We start from the raw sequence: 19,642 nt of genomic DNA, 5'->3' as shown, positions 1-19,642 counted from the left end.
CAGATTTGATATAGGCTCTCTGCCTCATAGCTGGCAGAGCAAAGTTTTGATAAAACAGGGAGGGTTTCTTCCATGCAAGAATTCTAGCCACCAGTGTATATGGAGATACTGGAAGCCGTGAAAAAGCCTTGTCCCCCAAACTGCTTTGGATGCATCTCCTTTTCTGGTTGATCAGTGCATCTCTTATTTGCTGAAACTGTTCATGAATTTCTTATAGAGAGTGAACAGCTTATTGTTTTAAAGGAAGTATTAGTGTGGCCTCTTCTCTAGAAGTCATACTTGATGCTGAAAATCTACATATTAATCAGCATCATACTTTCCCATGTGACAAAGGTTGTGGTGAAACAATGCACAGAATATCTGGGTTCCTTTGATCTCTTTGATCATTACCTACTTGGATATTGACTTGGCTTTAGCTCAGAGGCTGTCCTGGTTGCACTGGCTACAGTCTAGTCTGGTGGTATCAAAACCTTTGATCATGAACTACTGTTGACTCACCTTTGGATCGTGTTGGAGTAGGCACAGCTGCTCTCCTGTGTCCCTGTTTTTCTTTGACAAGTCTATAGACCTCTCAGGGATGGGGTACTGCAGGGTAGTATTATTACAGCTGTCACAATCGCTTATACTTGGAAGTGTCAGTGAAGAGGCATGGAATCCATCATATCAGTAGATGAGAACACTCATTCATTCGTATGCAGAGACATCCCTTGTCGGGGGGGGTGTGAAATGGGACAACCACCCCGGGCCCTGTGTTTTGGGGGGGACCCACAGAGTTGGGCAGAGTGGCCACGGCTCCTCCCACATTTGGCGGTGGCTGCTGCGTTTGAGCTTTTTCCATCTCCCCTGTCCCAAGTGGTGAGAATTCCTTTAAGTGTGTTCCAGCCGGAAATTTTGGCTGCCACCTCTCTCCCTGCATCTGGTATGCCCATGATGTTCATTTACCCATGTAAGTGAGCCAGAGGACAGGAAAGGTTGGGAAATGCTGTCCCAGTTTATGCCCTGCCTTTTTCTGTGGTCCCATGGGCCCCGCATGGTGTTAATTGGGCTTCACAGAGACTTATTTGCCGTGGGTCCTGCACTCTTTTAGGGACGGTTGTGTTCATATGTCTCTGTCTTGCTGATTCAGGTATGTAGTGCAGACACAGCTAAGAACAAGATAGCTTGAGTACACTCCAGATAAGATAGAGTGGAACATAGCAGCTGGTAGAAGCACAACATGGAGATTATGGAAATAATAACAATCCCTGTGAAAGAGTATGTTCACCATTATTTATCACATGATGGCAGGTGTAACACATGTTCTCATAATGTCAAGGTTTAACTGTCCTTTCATTTTATTAGCAAGTTTGATCCATTACTTGCAACTAGTTCAGAAATTTCAGAACTGTAAGAATGTGGCTGGGTGCCTGGGTGAATGCCACACACAGAGGCAACAGCAGCTTCTAGTTGCCGCTGTTGCTGTAATTACAATCATGCAGGTGCAGCAAAAGCCAGTTTTTCCTCCCCACAATCCAGTTGGTGCTCTATTGCCCCTTTCCAAGTTATACCACACCCCAGAATACAGCAATTTGATTACTCAGAGACTCAAGCTTCCATAGAATTGTACACTATTAAGCAATATCAGCTTCACTTTACGATATCTTTTTTGGGTGCTCTGGATAGAGATGACCTTAGTTATAATCCAGATGGGCTTCCCTCTGAAGAGTTGTTGTGCTCATACACCGCCTAGGCTAGGGACAGACATTACACATAAACTGGTTTAAGTGATCAGAAACTAGTTTAACTCATAACAGAACAGATGTTCAGTGCACGTAAACCAGTTTGAAAATGGCTGAAACCAATTTGAAATCAATCTGGTTGAATGTAGTATCAGACTTAACTGATTTGGGTCAAACCAGTTTATGCGATGTCTGTCCCAGACCCCTTCCTAGTTTAAGTTAAACCAGAGTCTCCCAGCATCCCGGCATGCGCTCTGGACTGGGCAGGGCTCTCTACTCCACAGCACAGCTGGTCCTTCCCCTCTGCTCCCTGGCTGGAGCTTGGCAGAGACTGCAGGCATCTTCCTTGATTCCCCTTGCTCCCTGCCCCCTCCCCTCACCACTCCCTGCTCAGCAGTGATTCTCCCCCTTCTCTGCCTAACACAGACACCACCACTCAGCATTAGCTAGCATACCACATTCTGGCTATGGTCAGTGCTGTGGGAGACCAGTTCCTTCCTTGGAAAAGCTGTTTAAGAAGCGCTTGAACTAATGAAGAGAGGCTTTGTTTTCTGATGGGCTGATAAACACTGAGTTAGGAGTGATAAACACTATTATCAAGTGCCTGCTGGGCTGCTCAGGGTTGTGGTGGGGGGAGCTCCTCCCTAATCAGAGCATCCCCAGGGATTATAATGTATATGTTGTTGTGTGTACACACACACACACACACACACACACACACACACACTGACATCTACATAATATAAGTTACCTGGATTCAGAATTTCAAGGTGATTTGCCACAACCACCACCCCACCAGCTGCTCTTGAATAGTTATGTGATAGTCCTTGTTTTCATCTACATCTGATGAGGAAGCTGCAACCTTTCCTTTCAGATTCAGACCTTGATACTGTTATCCCACCTTTTGTTACCTTGAGAACAGAACACTGTAGTGTGCAATGTGGTTTCCCTTTAAAACTGTTGAGAGACTGAAGCTGGATCCAAATACAGTAGAACCCCAACTTACAAATATACTGTGTTTCCGAGAAACCTCACGAATTCACGGAAGTCAAGGTGAATTTTCCCATCGGAAATAACAGAAAAGTGAGGGGTTGTGCTCCTTGGACCTCACATTTATGACACCAAAGGCATCAAATACAACCTTTTACAACCAGTACTTTATTTATTATGTTACAAAAACGTATTACAAACATATTTATTCATTTACGTTATAAGTAAAATAATAAAAAAATACAAAGTGGACATGCAACAATCTTCAATCTATCCATCAATGGGGAGTCGAGTCTTCATCCAGATCAAACACATCAACAGATGGTGGTGATATCTCTCTCCCAGAAGTGGCTGGCTCTCCCCCAGAATTGGAGGGCTGAGAGTCAGTTGATTTTGTCAAGATAGTGCTGTCCCACTTCCTGAAGAACTTGTCCAAGGAAGACTGTACCGAGCAGCGCTGCTTCTCCCTGTAAAGCTCCATATAGCGGGCATTGGCTTCCTTCATCAGCCTGGCAACCTTAACAGTTCTTTCACAATTGGGGTTGTTTTCATCAAAGAAGGCTAGGTAACCATCCAAAAGTTTGAACACATCAGCCATGCCTTTCATTGTGAGAACTTGTGGAGAGAGCTTTTCATTTTCTTCCATGGGTTCTTCCTCTTCATGACACTCCCTATCCAGCTCAAGAAGATCCTTGTTTGAGAGTTCCTCCCTATGGGAATTGAGCAGCTCAGCCACATTTTCCTCATCAACCTTCTCAAATCCCACAGTCTTAGCCATCTCAACGATCTCATGCCTTGCATCACTGATAAATTCATCAGCAGTAAAGCCTCAGAAATCATTTGCAACAGCAGACCAGCTGTGTGCTTTTGCTTGAATCACCTGGGTCAAAAGCGGCATGTGTTCTTGATTCTGGTGCTCAATCCATGTTGTCAACATGCATTCCATTTTCTCCATGATGGCCAACCTTTTTAATGAAACACAGGCAGTAGATAAATATGTAGCACTCTTAAAGGGCTCCTTAATTTTCTCTGCATTGTCCCTAGTTCTACAGAGAGTTGACTCCCTAAGCCCTGTAGCACACCTAATTTCCTTTGTCTTCTCACCTCTTTTGTATCTCTTCACAACATCAAAATTTTCTTCCAAAGTTATAGCTTTCCTTTTCCTTGTAGAGGCAGAAGCACTTGTAGAATCAGTGTTAGAAGCATTCATCTTGAACACAGTGGCAACACTGAGGCTGAATCCTGCATCCAGAATCCTGCTTGGCAACCCAAGCTACACATAACTCCATTTGACTCAGTCTGCGCATCTTGTGTATATACGTGAATAATACGCATCTCGGGGTGTATTTTTCTGCTTGGGTGCTAATATTAATTTGTGTAAATGCAAGACTCAGGTAAGTTGAATATGCATAAAATGGGGTTCTACTGTATACCAGTTTGCTTGCTGAGCAGCACACTTCACCAGGACTAGCGACGCTTTGTTTTCATCCTGACCAATAAATATGGTCTAAATGGTCTGCCTGATGAATCAATAGTCTTTCCCCATGCTGTCTTGCCACAACCACTGTCAAAAAGGGGCACTCAATCTGGTTACCTCTCATAAATGGGAACAAGAATCTGGTACAGTGTTCTCAGTGAGAGCTCTGAGACTTTCTCTCCCACTCACACAGTGAGTTAAAATAGTTTGAATTTGGTGGTATTCTAAGTATGCTGAAAAAACATCTGCAGGATTGGAGTCTCAAAGCAGGCTGAGCATGTGCTCCATAAAATGAGAAATGCATGGGAAATAGGTTGGTTGATGATTTCTTTAACGTTACTGTGGTTTAATTGTGTTGTTGTTGATACCTCAGGTGCTTAGAGGTTTGGATTGGCATTTGTTTAATCATTTGTGATCTAAATAAATAAAATATTTGCTGACAGCTAATGGTGCATAAATAGTAGGTCTGTGCAAAGCTTCAGTCCCTGATTTGATTCAGCCTGATTCGGTGGCCAAATCTCTGAATTGAATCAGGAGACCTTTAATCTCTCCAAATCAATTCAAAGAGATCCAGAAAGATTCGGCAATTCGGCCATAGACTCAGCTTTAAATATTTTTTCTACATACCTCAAGGTACCAGGCATGGCTCATGAATGTTGTGAATGGTGGGGTAGATGGAGCATTCCACAGGAGTATGAGGGGGGATCCCCAGTGCACTCAGCAGCAGACCTAGAAGTGAATCAGAAGCACTTCCGGTCCATTTCCGGGTCCACCAGGGAGCGTGCTGGGGCCCACCCCCACCCCCCAGCTCAGCAATTGGTGCTTCCTGGGTCTGGGGGGATACCTGGGATCACCCCGCAGCTGACTGTGAAGATGGAGGGGCATGGGGAGGCCCCCAAGCATGCTCCCTGGTGGACCTGCAAGTGGACCGAAAATGCTTCTAGTCCACTTCTAGGTTCACCACCAAGCACACGCCCTCCCTCTCCCCCCACAACGCTCCTGTGGGATGCTCCATCCGCCCCACCATTGAAGCATTCACGAACCATGCCTGGTACCTTGAGGTATGCAGAAAAAACATTTAAAACTGTGTCTGTGGCTGAATCACTGATTCTCTGAATTAACATTGAATCTTCAGATTCGGCCAAATTGAATCAGAGACAGCGATCCAAATCAACAAATTGAATCGCTGTCCCTGATTCAGGATGAATCAGAATCAAATATGGCCTGTTTCACAGACCTCTAATAAATAATTTAAATACTATTCAACTTTTGGTGTGGCACACACACAGAAGATGGAAATTGTGAGTTTTAATGAATCTGCTGTATTTCTGAACATATACAGGGTAACATAATTACTTACAAGATCCTAGAGGTATACAGGGGGTGGGGATGATAGTTATGAGACATGTTTAGTTCCTGAAGGTGCACAGAGGGTTTCCAGTGAGGGAGTACAATTTTACAGTCTCCTTACGTTCACCATTTAATTTCTGAGCTGACTGGAGCATGGCAGATAAAGGTGATAATCACAGGAGTTGGAAAGTGCTCTGTGGACTCAACACCTGTTTGATACAAGACTCAACAATGCATGAAGGCTAGATTCCAATGTCTGTGCCCCTTTGGATACAGTCTGCAGATGCTTATGTTCTATAAACCAGAGGCAGTCGGTTCTCAGCTCAAGGCCTGGAATTGCTGTTGGCTTAGGGAACTTGGGACTGTTTTGAGGAGTTTCTGGAGAGTTTGCAGGAGAATTAAGAATCTGCTAGTGTCTTCAGGCTCTGGAGAGATCAGGTGATACATACATTTGAGGTCAGTTCTGCCAGATGAACTAAGATATCATCTCTGAGATAAGGTCAAAGGAGGATGTGTTTGTACCTGCCTTCTGAAATATAAAAGCGCATGAGCTCTATTGAGGCTTACAGTGAAGTAACATCGGTAAATAGGGAAGTTTGGAAAATGTGCACCAGTATGTTTACAGCCATCTAGCTTTGTTTAAGAAGTTATTCAGAATCATGTCAAATACTATTTGTAAGCTCTCCTGCATTTATTAAAATACACGGAAAAGAGGGATGAAATGGAGTTTTCACTGATATCACCATTTCAAAAGCATGAAATTGCTAAACCTGTCACAGAGAAGTTATATGATTATGGTTTTGAGAGGAAAAGTGATCAGAAGTTATACCATACTTCCTATTAAGTTGTGTCATGCCTAGAGAAGATTTGAGAGCCTGTCTTAAATAATATAGGGCCAGTCTATAGGAGCAATTGTCCTAATTACCTATAATTGATGATGTTGGAAGCTTTGGTGTTTCTGTGGTATAATTTCAAGAAGTGATAGGAGGCCTCTTTTCCACTTCATACACACTGAGTTCATCTCTGGCATTCTTTCAGGACAGAATATGGCCATTTTTATTTTCTTTCATTTGTGTGTGTATATTCTGAGCTCTGCCATGTCTACTTAGTTTTCTCCATGGACGTTTAGACCCTTCTACTGGGCCGTGAGGAAAAAATCCTCTCGGTGCCTGCTTCTCATGACCTCCTGAGGAAGTCAACCAGTCAGAGCTGCTGCATATGGCTATGTACATCCCAGTTTCAAAACATAGCTGCTGGTATGGCCTCCCTCTCCCTACAGTCATAGGACTAGGAGAGGAATTTCAGCTTTTAAATCATAAAATTGGAAGGGTCATTTCATCCAACCCTCTGTGCACTTAATCCAAGTGAAGGTACTTGAGATGAGATGGCATGGCAGGGAACTAGTGGGAGAGGGGTGGTAGGTAGCACTGCAACACTGGAATTCCTGCCCATACCAAGGGAAAAGACATAAAAGCTCCTGCCTCATGATTATGATCCCTACCAGGTTCCAGTTTATGCAGATTGGTACAAATCCAAATTTCTTGTCAGGTGACATTGGTAAAAATATATTTTTGTATATGTGCATATACATATGTTATGCTAATTTGTGTTTAAAATACTAAGATTTATCTGTGCATTAAGGCATGATGCTATTTGGTAAGTTTTGTTTTAGTTATATTTTTGTTATTATGTTCAGAAAGCCTTCAGGCTGAAGTACCTAATAAATACAAATTATTATAATGAGTTCATGTTTTAAATTTCTCAATAGAAAACAGCTTGTCAGTGAACAATTGCCCAAGGAGAAGATGGCTGCATTAATGTTCTCTCAAAATGAGAGCAAAAGTAGCAAAACACTCCTGTGAAATGAAAAAAGTAGATGAGCATTACCATACCTGAGAAATTCCAGGAAAATATTGCACTTTGATGGTGTTTTTTCTTCTGGGTTACACTGTTCAGGAGAACTAAGAGCCCAAACTACTGATGTGGTGCTCAACTCTGAACAGAATTTTCTGCGGGGTTGTGAAACCTTTAAACTTCTCAGCTCAATTTTTATTTTAAAAAATGTTTTAAACCACCTTTCTGCAAAATAAAATGAAATACCTCCTACTCTCATGAGAGAAAACAATCCTGGAAATTTTAAGAGACTTAGATGTTCTCCCAGCTATAAAATTTTCTGCAGTGATCTGCTGATTCCAGTTTGGTCCCCTCTTTGTTATGTTTCCTGTGCTCTTCAGACCCTTCCCTATTACTCGTAAGTCTGAATTGGTGAGGTAGACAGTGTAAGAACAAAATTGTTTCAATCTAGTATTAATTATGAAACTGTTTTGCTACAGAATATGAATGGTAAAGTTGGGAAGATAGTGACCCTTACCGTTGTCTTACAGGAATGTCAGCTCTGCTGGAGAGGAGGCCCGCAGGAGAATGAGGGAGTGTGACGGACTTACTGATGCATTGCTGTACGTGATTCAGTCTGCTCTGGGGAGCAGTGAAATTGATAGCAAGGTTTGTCATCTTTGTCTTTTCAGAAATGGAAAAGCCAGGTACTAAAGATACGTCAGGTATAAAAAGAAAAAAAAAAGACTTGGTGGGGGGATGTAATATTGCCACAGAGCTAAATATGGTCTTTAATCGCTTCACTTTTAACTTTCTATATAGTGGGCTGAGTTTCTTTATACTAGGTATGGTTGCCCTGGAATTGTGTTTATATTTGAGATGCGTAGAGGTTGTTTTCTTTCTTTCTCTCTCTATTTTTTTGGTAAATGATTAGAAAACAAAATAGATGATAACATTGATTTGAGAGAGGCACACATGTCAATGTTCATGCATTCCCACATTTTTCTGCCAGTTAATCATAAAGGTGATTGTCCATTCTAGTGTCACGCTAGTTATGAGCTACAGCTAATAGCTATATGGGGGTTCAAAATGAGTATAGTAAAGAACTATAGCAGTTGCTACTATAAATGGAGAATTGCAAATCAGTATAAAGATACCTATGGTCGTGTGTAAATGGAATGAGAGGCAAGTGTGCATGACACTTTAAAGCAGGCTAAATGCTTTTGCATGACTTTAATGGTGCTGGTGTTTGTGCTCCTAGATGGCCTATTGTTTATTAATTCCATCCGCTGTAGGAAATTCAGTGGTGTAATGTGCCTTAAATGACTTAAGGCTCAGCAGAATAAAACTCCTTTGAGGGAATTTTAGTTTGCTGCCTGTACAGCCGCGGAGCATAGCACCGCATGAAGCTCCATGGCTCTGCAGGAAGCCCTGCAGGCAGCCTGGAAGCAGTCCAGGAAAGCAGGCTCCACCCAAGAAACGTGGTGAGTCTGATGTTCCCCCCTCCATACCCCCCACCAGAGCCTGCTTGCCTGCCTGAGCTGTGTGGGGGCTTGGTGCTTCCCTCCATGGCTACAGTGCCCCCCAGGACTGCCTGAGCCAGGTGCGTGTAGGTGGGTGCTGCCTAGGGGTGGGGCATTGCATTGCTGCCATGGAGGGAAGCACTGCCCCCCACCTGCAGCCCAGGGACCACTCCGCCCACTGGCAGCTCGCCCTCCGCTCCCCACCAGAGAGGCAGGTAAGTCAGTGGGTTGTGTGCATGACATGGGGGTTTAATCAGCCCTAAACTGAAGCGGTATTTTTTAAACACTATGTCATTTCCTTGTCTAACTAGACAGTAGAATTGTGGTTATCTGTTAATAAGAGCTACTGTGGGTTAATGCAAGATTTCCTGTTTTATTTTAGAATATACAATAACAAGGGTATGAGTTTCTTAGGTGAAAAGCAGCCCTTAATAATTAAAGGCTCTCCAAATATTTACAAATTGAAGGCTTTATCATTGTCAAGTCAGTATTACAGCAGGGAGGAAAGTGGTTCATATTCCTAGATATGAAGCTTTTTAGTTTTCCATGTGTTCGGAGAAAGATACTATCCATGACTTAAGCACAAGCATTAGCACAGATATGCCAGTTTTACTTGACAATTTTTTCAAATACATTTCACAGTAAGGGCATGCTGCAAAGTGCTTATAACAAGACCTCTATAATTTTCAGGTTCTTACCCTCAACAAAAGGGGAGGGGCTTTCCTGTAGATTTACTAGATGCACAGAATATTTAAAAGAAATCATGTTCCACACAGACTTTTATTCATGTCACCCTGATGGGAATCATTTACAGAATGATAATGTATAATGTGAAAATCTACAATTAATTATCCATTAGTAGAGGCTATATTGGAAATAATTAGTGAAAGAAGCCCGGTCTACCAGGCATGCAGCATAGTCTGGAACAGTCTTCGGAGAAAATCCAGCTGCTGTCATGTTGCCAGCAATTCCTGCTGTGTCCTACAGCACTTAACCTGGGATGATGGGGGTGTTTTTAACTTCATTTGTTGGAAAGGAGTTGAATCAGGGAGTTTCAAAGCTCTCTGATTCAGCCTGTGTAACAGAAAGTAAAAGTTAGGGGGCTTCGATGAGGCACAATGTTAGGAGAAGTAAGAGAGGATACAGAGGGGGAGGAAGTCTATCATTTGTAGACCCCTTTTCATAGCTCAGCTACTGATTTTTCAGCAGTTTCTTTACAGGTGACTGAACAGGTTTCAGACTGTTTACTGTTAAGAAGGCTAAATAAGGAGCACAGTAAGCTCCCATTTTTCTCTCTTATTGATAATGGGGTCTACTCCATTTAGAGCAGGGGTGGGCAAAATATGGCCAGCAGGCCAGATCCAGCATGCAGCAGGTCCCTCAGTTGGGTCTGGCCCAGGCACAGTCCATCTGTAATATGTCCTGCCAATGCCTGGGCATGCAGCAGGGCTGGGGCGGCTCCACAACTGGACTGCCTTTGTAGGCAGCCCAGGTTGCAGGTGGCTTCTTCCAGCTGCTGCCGGCCCCAGATCTGTGGTACTGGCAGGGACCTGAGATGCACAGCCCCGACCCCATGCACCTGTGCCTTCTCCAGGTTCACCTGCCCAGGCTCAGTAGAGGCAGCGTGAGACAGGCTGTTGCTTAGTGCAAGGGGAAAGTGGCACTGGTCTCTCCCCTTCCTGCTGCCAGCAGTTCCCTGCTGCAGCCACTTGGAGCCCGTATGAGCCTGCTCTGCATCTACGCCACTGTCACTGCCATCTCCGGGCTGCCCCACAGGAAAGTGGTAGCATTGTAGAGCAGACACAGGGCAGTCGTGCATGGATTCCAGGTGGCTGCAGCAGGGAAATGCCAACAGCAGGAGGGGGATGGCTGCTTCCCCCCACCCCCATAGCATGGGTACACTGCCAATGCTGAGTCTGGATGGGCAAACTCTTGCAGGTGCAGGGTGCATGGGGTGAGGGATGTGCAGCGTGGGTCCCCACTGATACTGTGGGCTGCGGCTAGCAGTGGCAGCTGGAAGGAACCACCCCCGCCTGGGCTACCTAGAAAGGCAGTCAAGCTGCAAAACTGCCCCAGCCCTGCTGTGTGCCCAGGGTGTGGCAGGACATGCCATGGGTGGGCAGTGTGGGGTAGGCCAGGTCAGGGCTGTGTCCAGCTCCCACTGATCTGCTCCAATGGGGTTGAGTCCAGAGTGGGTGTAGGGTGGGACTGGGGCTGTTCACTGCTGATAGTGGCAGGGAGGTGCTGCAGGGAGCATGGGCTCTGGGCTGTTGTAGGGTAAGGACGGAGGCAGGTTGTGAATAGGTCAGGGCGGCACATGCAAGGGGCTCCCACGCACACCCCACCATACCCACAACACACCCTCCCCCTCAAACAGTCACACACCCCACAAACACCGCACCCACCCACACCTTCCCCCTCACAAATTCCACATGCACCCTCCCCACCACACATGCACATGCCCATGTGCCCCTGGGGGGAACCCCACTCACTGGTATGTGCACACCCCTGTCACAGAGTGGGGCCCAGGAGCGGCCGTGATCCCACTAGCGCCCCCTGCCAGGCCAATTAGGTGATCTAGCACCCTCTTACTCGCCCGCCACGTCTTGTTGGTGTATGGTTCTAGAAGGGAGGCTGCCTCTTGTCGCCTTGGACACCGTGCTATGCTTATACTATCCCCCATTCCATATGGAGTGACCTGGTGCACCCCAGCCTTATGGGCTATGCGTGCCTCCAACCTCCCCTTTAGCACGCCCCAAGCCTCGCAGCTCTTCCGGATGTTATCGGATGTTTCTTTTCTGTGCCCTGCCCGGCCCCTGGGCTCGTCACGCAACCGGCGCCCCTTCTCTGGTGCCCCTGGGCTCGTCACGCAACCGGCGCCCCTTCTCTGGTGCCCCTGGGCTCGTCACGCAACCGGCGGCCCTCTATCCATTAGCCCTCTCGGGCTTACTGACAGTACTCTTCCCAGTTGGGCTCAGGCGGCCGGAGCCTTACCTGGCGCCTTTGACCCTTTGGAGTCCCCACCACTGTGGAGCCCCTCTGGGGCCCTTTCCAGTCCGCACCCCTACTGGGGTTTCTATCAATAATATGTGCCCGCTCCTGGGGCTTCCCTCAGTACACATGCCCGCTCCTGGGGCTTCTCTCGTACAGACTGCGTCCTATCGGGCCAGTCTCTTCATGCTTAAACACTCCTAGCCCTCACCGGGCTTCTCAATAAGCTTATTCCCCTTTCGGGGCTTCTCAAGTCCTTCTCACGGTTGGGGCTCAGGTGGCCTTAGCCGTGCCTTGCCCCCTAGACCACCGTCAGGGTCTTTCGCCTTACTTGGGCTTCTCCGCTTATCGCCCCACAGGGCTGGGGTCAACACCCCTCAACATGGCACCACACTGGCGCGAACAGCTGTGCCTATCCGGCACCACTCACTGTACCCCACAGGGCACCAGGAACATCTAGATTACTGGGGAGCTCCTGTGAGGCCTCCTCGCACCCCTATAGCCTCACCTGGTCCTCCAGTATGTAGCAATAACAAACAAGAAATGTAAAGCCGTGAGCCAACTGGCTATAACCGAAAATAAGCCTCCTGGCTAGAACTTAAGTGCCGTGCCCTTATGGCCACTATGTCCCACCTTCAAGCTTCCCAGTCAGGGTTCTCTCCCCCTTCCCATGATGCAACTGCCTGGGTGACCAGGGTGCACCGCTCGCCTCTGCTCTGCTTGGCTCTACTGCAGAGCTCTTGCATCTCCGGTTGTCAGCAAGGAACTGCTAGCTAGGCTTCGGCCTGGGCTGTTTATAAAGGCCCGGCCCTGCCCCCTTCTGGTCACCTGACCAGCACAGTTGCCCCAGCAACCATCACCTGAGCTGCCCTTGTGATTGGCAGCTGCCCTTATTCCTGCCTAGGAACAGGGCACCTGAGTGCCCCTGTGACAACCCCCCACTATACATGCACCTACAGCCCCCCATGGACACCCCACACCTATCCCCACACACACACCCCCAGCCACCCTCCCCCTCCACACACCCCATACCAACACACACATGCACATCTACATCTACACATCTCCACAAACACTCCCCCCCATACCCACCACCCTCCTTCACACATACACATACATCCATACACATACCCACATACCCCCACAAACCCCATACTCACCCCTCCATACCCCCCACCCCTCCACATTCCCCTACAATATACAAGAGTAAAACCACATTTTCAAGTATTGTGCTGTCGCCACTCAAACACACACAAACCAAGACAAAAATATTTTAAAAAAATAAAATTAATATATGTTATTGTCAGTGTTTGATTTTTAGCATACAATTTGTGGGGGGTTTTCCAGTTCCAAGATGGCAAACCCCCTTACCGAATGGAGTACTTCTGGGGGCAAGGGGAGGGACATCTGGTGGCAAAGGTCAGGAATTAGGGAGTGGGGCTTCCAGTCCCAAGATGGCAACCAGAGACCAGGGCAAGTGTCAAGGGGTGGGGCTGCCCTTGTGTCCCTCAACAGCTTGCCAAAGCTCATTAAACAGCACTCTACTGGAAATAATTGCCCACCCCTGATTTCTTTATGACATGCTGCAACCATAAACACAGTGAGGTGAGGGAACACCAAGAGAATGGTTAGGTTAACCTGTTAGCCTCATTTTATTTTCCTCTGGGAGAAAGCTTTTGTCTAGGTAAATGCAAAATGAATTCTTTGTGCTTCATGAATAACAACTTACACTCCAAAGCAAGGAGGAATGATATAAATCACTCAATATTTTTGTAACATTTCTTTAAAAAATGTGTGCTATTGGACATTTTAAATTATAACTTACTGATCATAATCGCTTTTTATTAAATGCCACTATCAGCAGTGTATTCTAAAAGCTGAAAAGAAGAAAAAAAAATTAAGGCCCTCATCTTCCAAACATGTAAATACAAAAACTGATTTACATGAGTAGTCCTAGCAACTTTCACTGAATTAGTCATGTTCTCTAAGGGAAACAGATCCATAAAGTATTTAATGCATTAGAGGACTAACATTTATATTTGCTGCTAAAAGCTTTTAAAGTTAAAATCTTTGTTACTTCAAACTAAATTGATGAAGAGTTAAAAACAGAGACTTGTTTATACTTTCAGTACATCAGCAAACTTGCTGTAAGCACTTTTTATACATACATTCCAACTTCATGTGTAAAAATTAGAGCTGTAGAATTAAATTCCTGCATCTGTATTTTGGCAAGTAGTGTTAGAAATTTCTAAATAATCTATATGACAGAGGAGCAGGAGTTTAATAGATTCCACACTGCAAAACCTTGAGGAAGAATCCATTTCTGTTTTCTTGGCCTATGGAAGTTCTCTTTATTGGAAAATGGAGTTGGTTGTAAATATGCTTAAAGGTATTTGCCAGCTTGTTGTATGAGTTTGTGTTGTGTTCTCAGTAAAAATGTAAATAAGAATGTGGGCTTGCCTTTTTCAAGCACACATGAGAATCTGGAGTGTAAAAATTTTCATTTGAAAAAATCTAAATGATACTAAAAATTAGGAAACAAATTAACAAATACAAAACATCTACTATAACTATAATTTAAAGCAAAAGTAAAAAATTATCAACATATACATAAAAATAGAATGACATTTCATAAAAATTACACCCCAGGGAATTATGCACAGAAAATTCAAAATTATGCACTGAGTCCTGCGGGTTGCATGTGGTGGTACAGAGCCAGCCTAGCCTTGCCCACTTATGCATGCCTTAGGGCCAGATCAGATCAGCTTTGTGCCAGCACATGGGGCTTGCAACGCTGCAGGAGGGAGCCATGTACCATTGGACCAGCTGGACTTTGTGCCTCCATGTGGGACTTCCACCATTGCAGCAGGAAGCTGCATGTGGAGACACAGAATCACAAGCCATCAGGCCGGCTAGAGTGCTGCTAGAGTGCTGGAAGCCCCGCATGCTGGCACGGAGCCAGCCTGGTCTGGGTCAAAGGTGCATACCATCTGGCTGGCCAGACTAGCATCATGGTGCCAGGTGCAGCCTCCAGGACTCAGCTGAAGCCGCATGCAGCTGGGAGGCTCTGCCTGCCATGGCCATGAAAGCCCAGAGGTCCCACTGCCAGCAGCAGCAGGAGCTGTGCACCATGGGGGGGGAGCCCACCCCCACCCCCACCCTCAAAGCCCACACACACCCACACACCCCCTCACACCCACCCAAAACCCCCACACTTACCCATTTTCCTGCAGACAGGAGCTGCCTACTCACCAGTTGTCCAGTCATGCACTACCATGCTCAGTGGCCCCACATGGGATTCCCAGCTGAAATGCTGGGAACCTTGCAAAGGTGGAGGCACAGAGCCTGGCCCTGTTAAGTTACACAAAATTATGCAGTTATGCACGGTCATATGAATTATGTACAAAATTCCATGGGTACATTATCGCGTAATTCCCTGGGGTGTAAAAAATCATAGAGGAGTAAGGCTGGAAGAAACCTCCATGGCTAGGGACCTACTGAATTCCCTATCCATAGCTGGAAGTGGACTGTGCAGTAGCTTCTTTAATCTTGCAAGCTCCCCCTCACTGCTGCAGGTCCTAGGTGGCCCTGCTGCTTGCTGCTGACCAGTTGGGAGGCAAAAACAGCACCATATTTAAAATCACAGTATTTGCCTCTCTGCTGGTCAGAAGTGAACAGCGGAGCCCCTCTACCAATTGGCAGGGGTTGGGCAGGAGGCACAGGGGAACCTATAAGACTAAAGGAACTGCCATGCAACCAACTTCCACCATTAATTTGATAGGTCCCTATCCATAGGTCATCTAGTCCAACCCCCTGTCTGAGGTAGGATTGTCCCTAAATAGATTTTAGAAAAGATGTATGTAAAAAGTTACTTTTAAAACTATTTTACATTGTTATTTTTTATCTGTTTGGTTCCAAAAAGAGTACACATAACATCATCAGAGCTCACAAGATTGAGTCTGAAAGGGAAAGTCAAACACTAAAAAACACTAAAAAGTGCATAAATTATGCTGAAAGTTTCAAATAGATAAACTGAAAATTACAACTGTATATTTGAAGGAGATTTCAGGGGATTCTGCTTCCTATGAATTGAGTTCAGTGTCTCCTCCAGAAGCTCTGAGTCTCCTCTGGAAGCTGATATTACCTCAAACTGTTAGGAACAAATGCATGCTAGGTGCAAGTTGACATATACAATTATGACATTGTAATTGTTTATAAGACTGCTGAATACAGCACTTAAAGTGGAGTGGAAGCTGCATTTCCCATGTTTGGGATTAACTGATTAACTGGGCCATGTGGTAGAGAAAAAATGTGTGACTTCTGTCTTTCTGATGATTTCTGTTCATTGTGCTGTTGCCTTATTCTTCCAGCCTTCTCCCATCCCTTCCCTCTATTCCCCATTTGTCTGTTTTTTCCACTGTCATGTCCTACCTGTAGAGAATTACCTAAATTGCAGCAGAAGTTTGCAGCTCAGTGGCACCTATAATCTCTTTACCATGCACCCTCCCACCCCCACCAGTGAGTGGCCAAGAGGCAATTAATGTGTCTTGGCCACTTAGCAGCGGGGGGGAAGAGGATGTGCAGAGAAAAGTTCTATATTAAAAACAGTGCTTCACTTCAAACTTCTGCTATGATTTAAGTAGCTCCCTACCAATCTGCCCTAGGGCCATCTGGGGCAGAGGCTGTTGTCCTTCACTATTTCTCTGTGCCATACCTAATAAAATGCAGTCCTGATTCTTGATTCGGGCTTCTGAGTGTACTGTAATCCAAATAATACTAATTATGATGATTAATTCTCTGGGTTCACTATGGGTAATTTCTTCCTTCAAAGGCCTCTGAGCAAGAGTAGTCATTTTGCCCCCAGTATGCCAGCCTGATAGCTGGAAGTAGATTCTGAAATCTTACCTTCCATGAAAAGGATGAGTCAAAGACCTGTAGAACCTCAACATCACTTTTCCGATGTCCCTTTATGTGGCAGTGTGTAATGACGCCCTGAGTGGAGCTACACAAGTGATATCCATCTTCCGCATGTGCAAGTCCTCACTCAGTGAAATCATGTATTTTCCAAAATGTAGGACATCTCTGGGGAGGTAGGCTGGATTTTGGATTGTCAAAATGATTTTGCATATGCAGATACATTTAAAAGGCACTTCAATTTCTCTTCCAAATAAACTAGTTTACCTATGCTTTTGATCTCTCAGAAAATAAAGTATCCTTCTCCAAACTCCAAAGCAGACTTATTTTAGCTAAAGTTTCCATGCCATCTTTGTCTGCATTTGGCCTTACTCCAGTTCTAGGTACCTGCCAGGACCAATCTCAGATGGGCCAAAAACACTTAAGATGTTCATCCTCACTGCAGAAGCCAGAAGCATGGACAGGTTATCAGCATATTACATTCTGACCAAGAGCAGTTTGCATTCTGTGCTTGTTTGAGTCCTGTTTACAATATTTTTTTTTTTGCCTCTGCTCCTCTCTCACATTGGATTCATTGTGACACTCAGCAACAACTTTATTAAAAAAAATGGTTTAGAGTTCCATTTCTTCCATAAAAAGTAGTGTTACAATCCTGCCAAGTTTGCTAAAAGGTTTAAATGGTGGTTGTCTGGGGAGAGCTTAGAAAGAAGCAGAAAAAAAATACCTTTGGACAAATGCACATGCAAAGATTGATTACTTTCCTCTGTTCAATATACAGTTACCAAGGGAGAGCTTTTTAACCTTTCTGTCTTTGTTTTTCATTCTCCTTTTTAGACCGTTGAAAACTGTGTGTGCATTTTGAGGAACCTCTCATACAGGCTCGCTGCAGAAACATCTCAGGGACAGCAGATGGGAACAGATGAACTTGATGGATTACTGTGTGGTGATGCCAATGGCAAGGATGCAGAGAGTTCCGGGTGTTGGGGCAAGAAGAAGAAGAAAAAGAAATCCCAAGATCAGGTATGGAAGTGACTTGCAGCTGCCTGCAGTTAGTATGAGTGTCTATCACTGAGGCTTTAGTATTAACTTTTTTTGGATCAACTATATTACCAACAAACCTTTGATTCCCTGGAACATGACAGCTACAAAAACCCTACAGCTCTACTGTCACTTATGTACAAAGACTTAATGTTATATATTTGTGAGCATGCAATACCTAATCTATAGCTAGGTTGCCTCAAATAATTTAGTGAGTTTTTCAAGCAGAGAATGGTTATGCAATAGTCACAGGTTGTGCATTTTCTTTAATGAATTGCACATTTACATAGTAACATCTGGACACTACAGTGATGGGGATATTATGAATAGCTGAATACAGTAGACTGCTTTGTTATCAATAATACATTATTTATTATTAAATGTGAAACTCCTGAAGTTCCAATACAATTTTCACCTTCTTTAAAACCATTTGGCACTGCCAGGCCTATGTAAAGGGTCCTTGATGTAACTGAAAATCCAGTCCATATATGTGGGTTTGGAGGGTTCTGTGGGCAGAAGTTCTTTGTTGAAGAGGAGATTTCAGTTAGATACTCATTTATTCCACCACTTTCAGAAAGACCTGCCCTACAACTACCACAGCTTACAACCGATAAACCAGTTTTGTAAGGATATTTTCCTGAAGCTGTTAGGCAACTTTCAGTAATATTATAATTACTTCTGTTTTCTGTTTGCAGTGCTGCTGAATCTATGAGCAGGGACCAGAGGGGTAGGAAGAATACATTATTATCTGCCCCTCCACATCCTTAAACTTTTATCCTAAATACAGATGTTCAAAGAAGCCTGAGGCGGAAGTGATCTAAGTTTTACGTTTTACCCTAAGCATGCCCTAGGTTAAATCAGGAGGGAACAGAACACATGTTCACCCCCTGGTTGGTGGGGGGGCGGGGGAGCATGGGGGGTTACAGGGCACCCAGGCTGCCTGCACTGGCCAAGGCTAGAAGGTTAGGAGCAGACCTTAATGTGTCCCAGCAGGCTGCTGGAGAATGCTAAGCCGATGGAGAGCTGAGTGCAGCCCCAGCCCCCTGCCAGCAGCTGGCTGTCAGCAGTGTTGGGGTGGGGTGGGGTGGGGTGGGGGAGCAGAGGCCCCTGCCATGTTCCCCAGACTCAAGCCAGCACAGATGGGAGCCCATATGGTGGGAGCCTCCATTCCCTCCCACCATACTGCCCAACCTGGCTGACAGCCATAGGCAGGAAGTAAGGCTGCAGGTTTTGCTAGATCTCAGCCATGCTGAGCAGTGTGGGGGAAATGGAGGCCCCCACTACACAGACCCTCCTCAACTGTGCTGGCTGGAGACTTGGGGTCTCAGCCTTGCCTGCAGCCACTGCAGGTGCCTCTTGCCCCTGCGGGAGAGTGGGGAGCCCCACCCTGCTGCAGCCCGCACTTATCTGCCTCCCTACCCTCCCACTCTGTCCTTGGCAGGCTCCTCTGCTCCCCTCCCAGTGCACCAGGCCAGCTGAAGAGCTGGATTGGGTAGCCCAGAAGGCATCTCCAGGAGAAGCCTCCACTCCACCCACCAAGTGATGCTGTAGCTGCCACCAGTGCTGCTACTCTCAACACCATTCCCAAGCAGCCTGGAGCCTTGTTCAAACAGCAGCAGCAATGACAGGTCAGGAGCAGCAGCAGCCATCACACCCAGCTCAGCTCCCCAGCCAAGGGCTTCCTCCAACTCCTCTTTGCTGCTTCTTGGACACATCCTGGGACATTAATAAAAAAATCCCTTTACCCAGTGACAGAGAGAGAAACTGGCAGCAGTGAAAGCAGCATGATTAGATCCAGCCCACCTAGC

General features: G+C 45.6%; 1 protein-coding gene across 4 annotated transcripts in view; it reads left to right on the top strand.

Moving 5' to 3' along the window:
* CTNND2 (catenin delta 2) overlaps window positions 1-19,642 on the top strand; it is a 1,187,740-nt gene that overhangs the window by 1,029,164 nt on the left and 138,934 nt on the right. For all 4 annotated transcript variants that reach the window (XM_090049706.1, XM_090049708.1, XM_090049707.1 and 1 more), the window contains 2 exons: window positions 7,920-8,037; window positions 17,631-17,816. In XM_090049706.1, coding sequence (XP_089905832.1) covers window positions 7,920-8,037; window positions 17,631-17,816 — 304 coding nt within the window. The remainder of the gene's footprint in view (window positions 1-7,919; window positions 8,038-17,630; window positions 17,817-19,642) is intronic.

Source organism: Crocodylus siamensis, chromosome 5 (genome assembly GCF_052110815.1).
Source record: "Crocodylus siamensis isolate JL-2025a chromosome 5, ASM5211081v1, whole genome shotgun sequence".
NCBI lineage: Eukaryota > Metazoa > Chordata > Crocodylia > Crocodylidae > Crocodylus > Crocodylus siamensis.
This window is presented reverse-complemented; position numbering and strand designations above follow the sequence as displayed.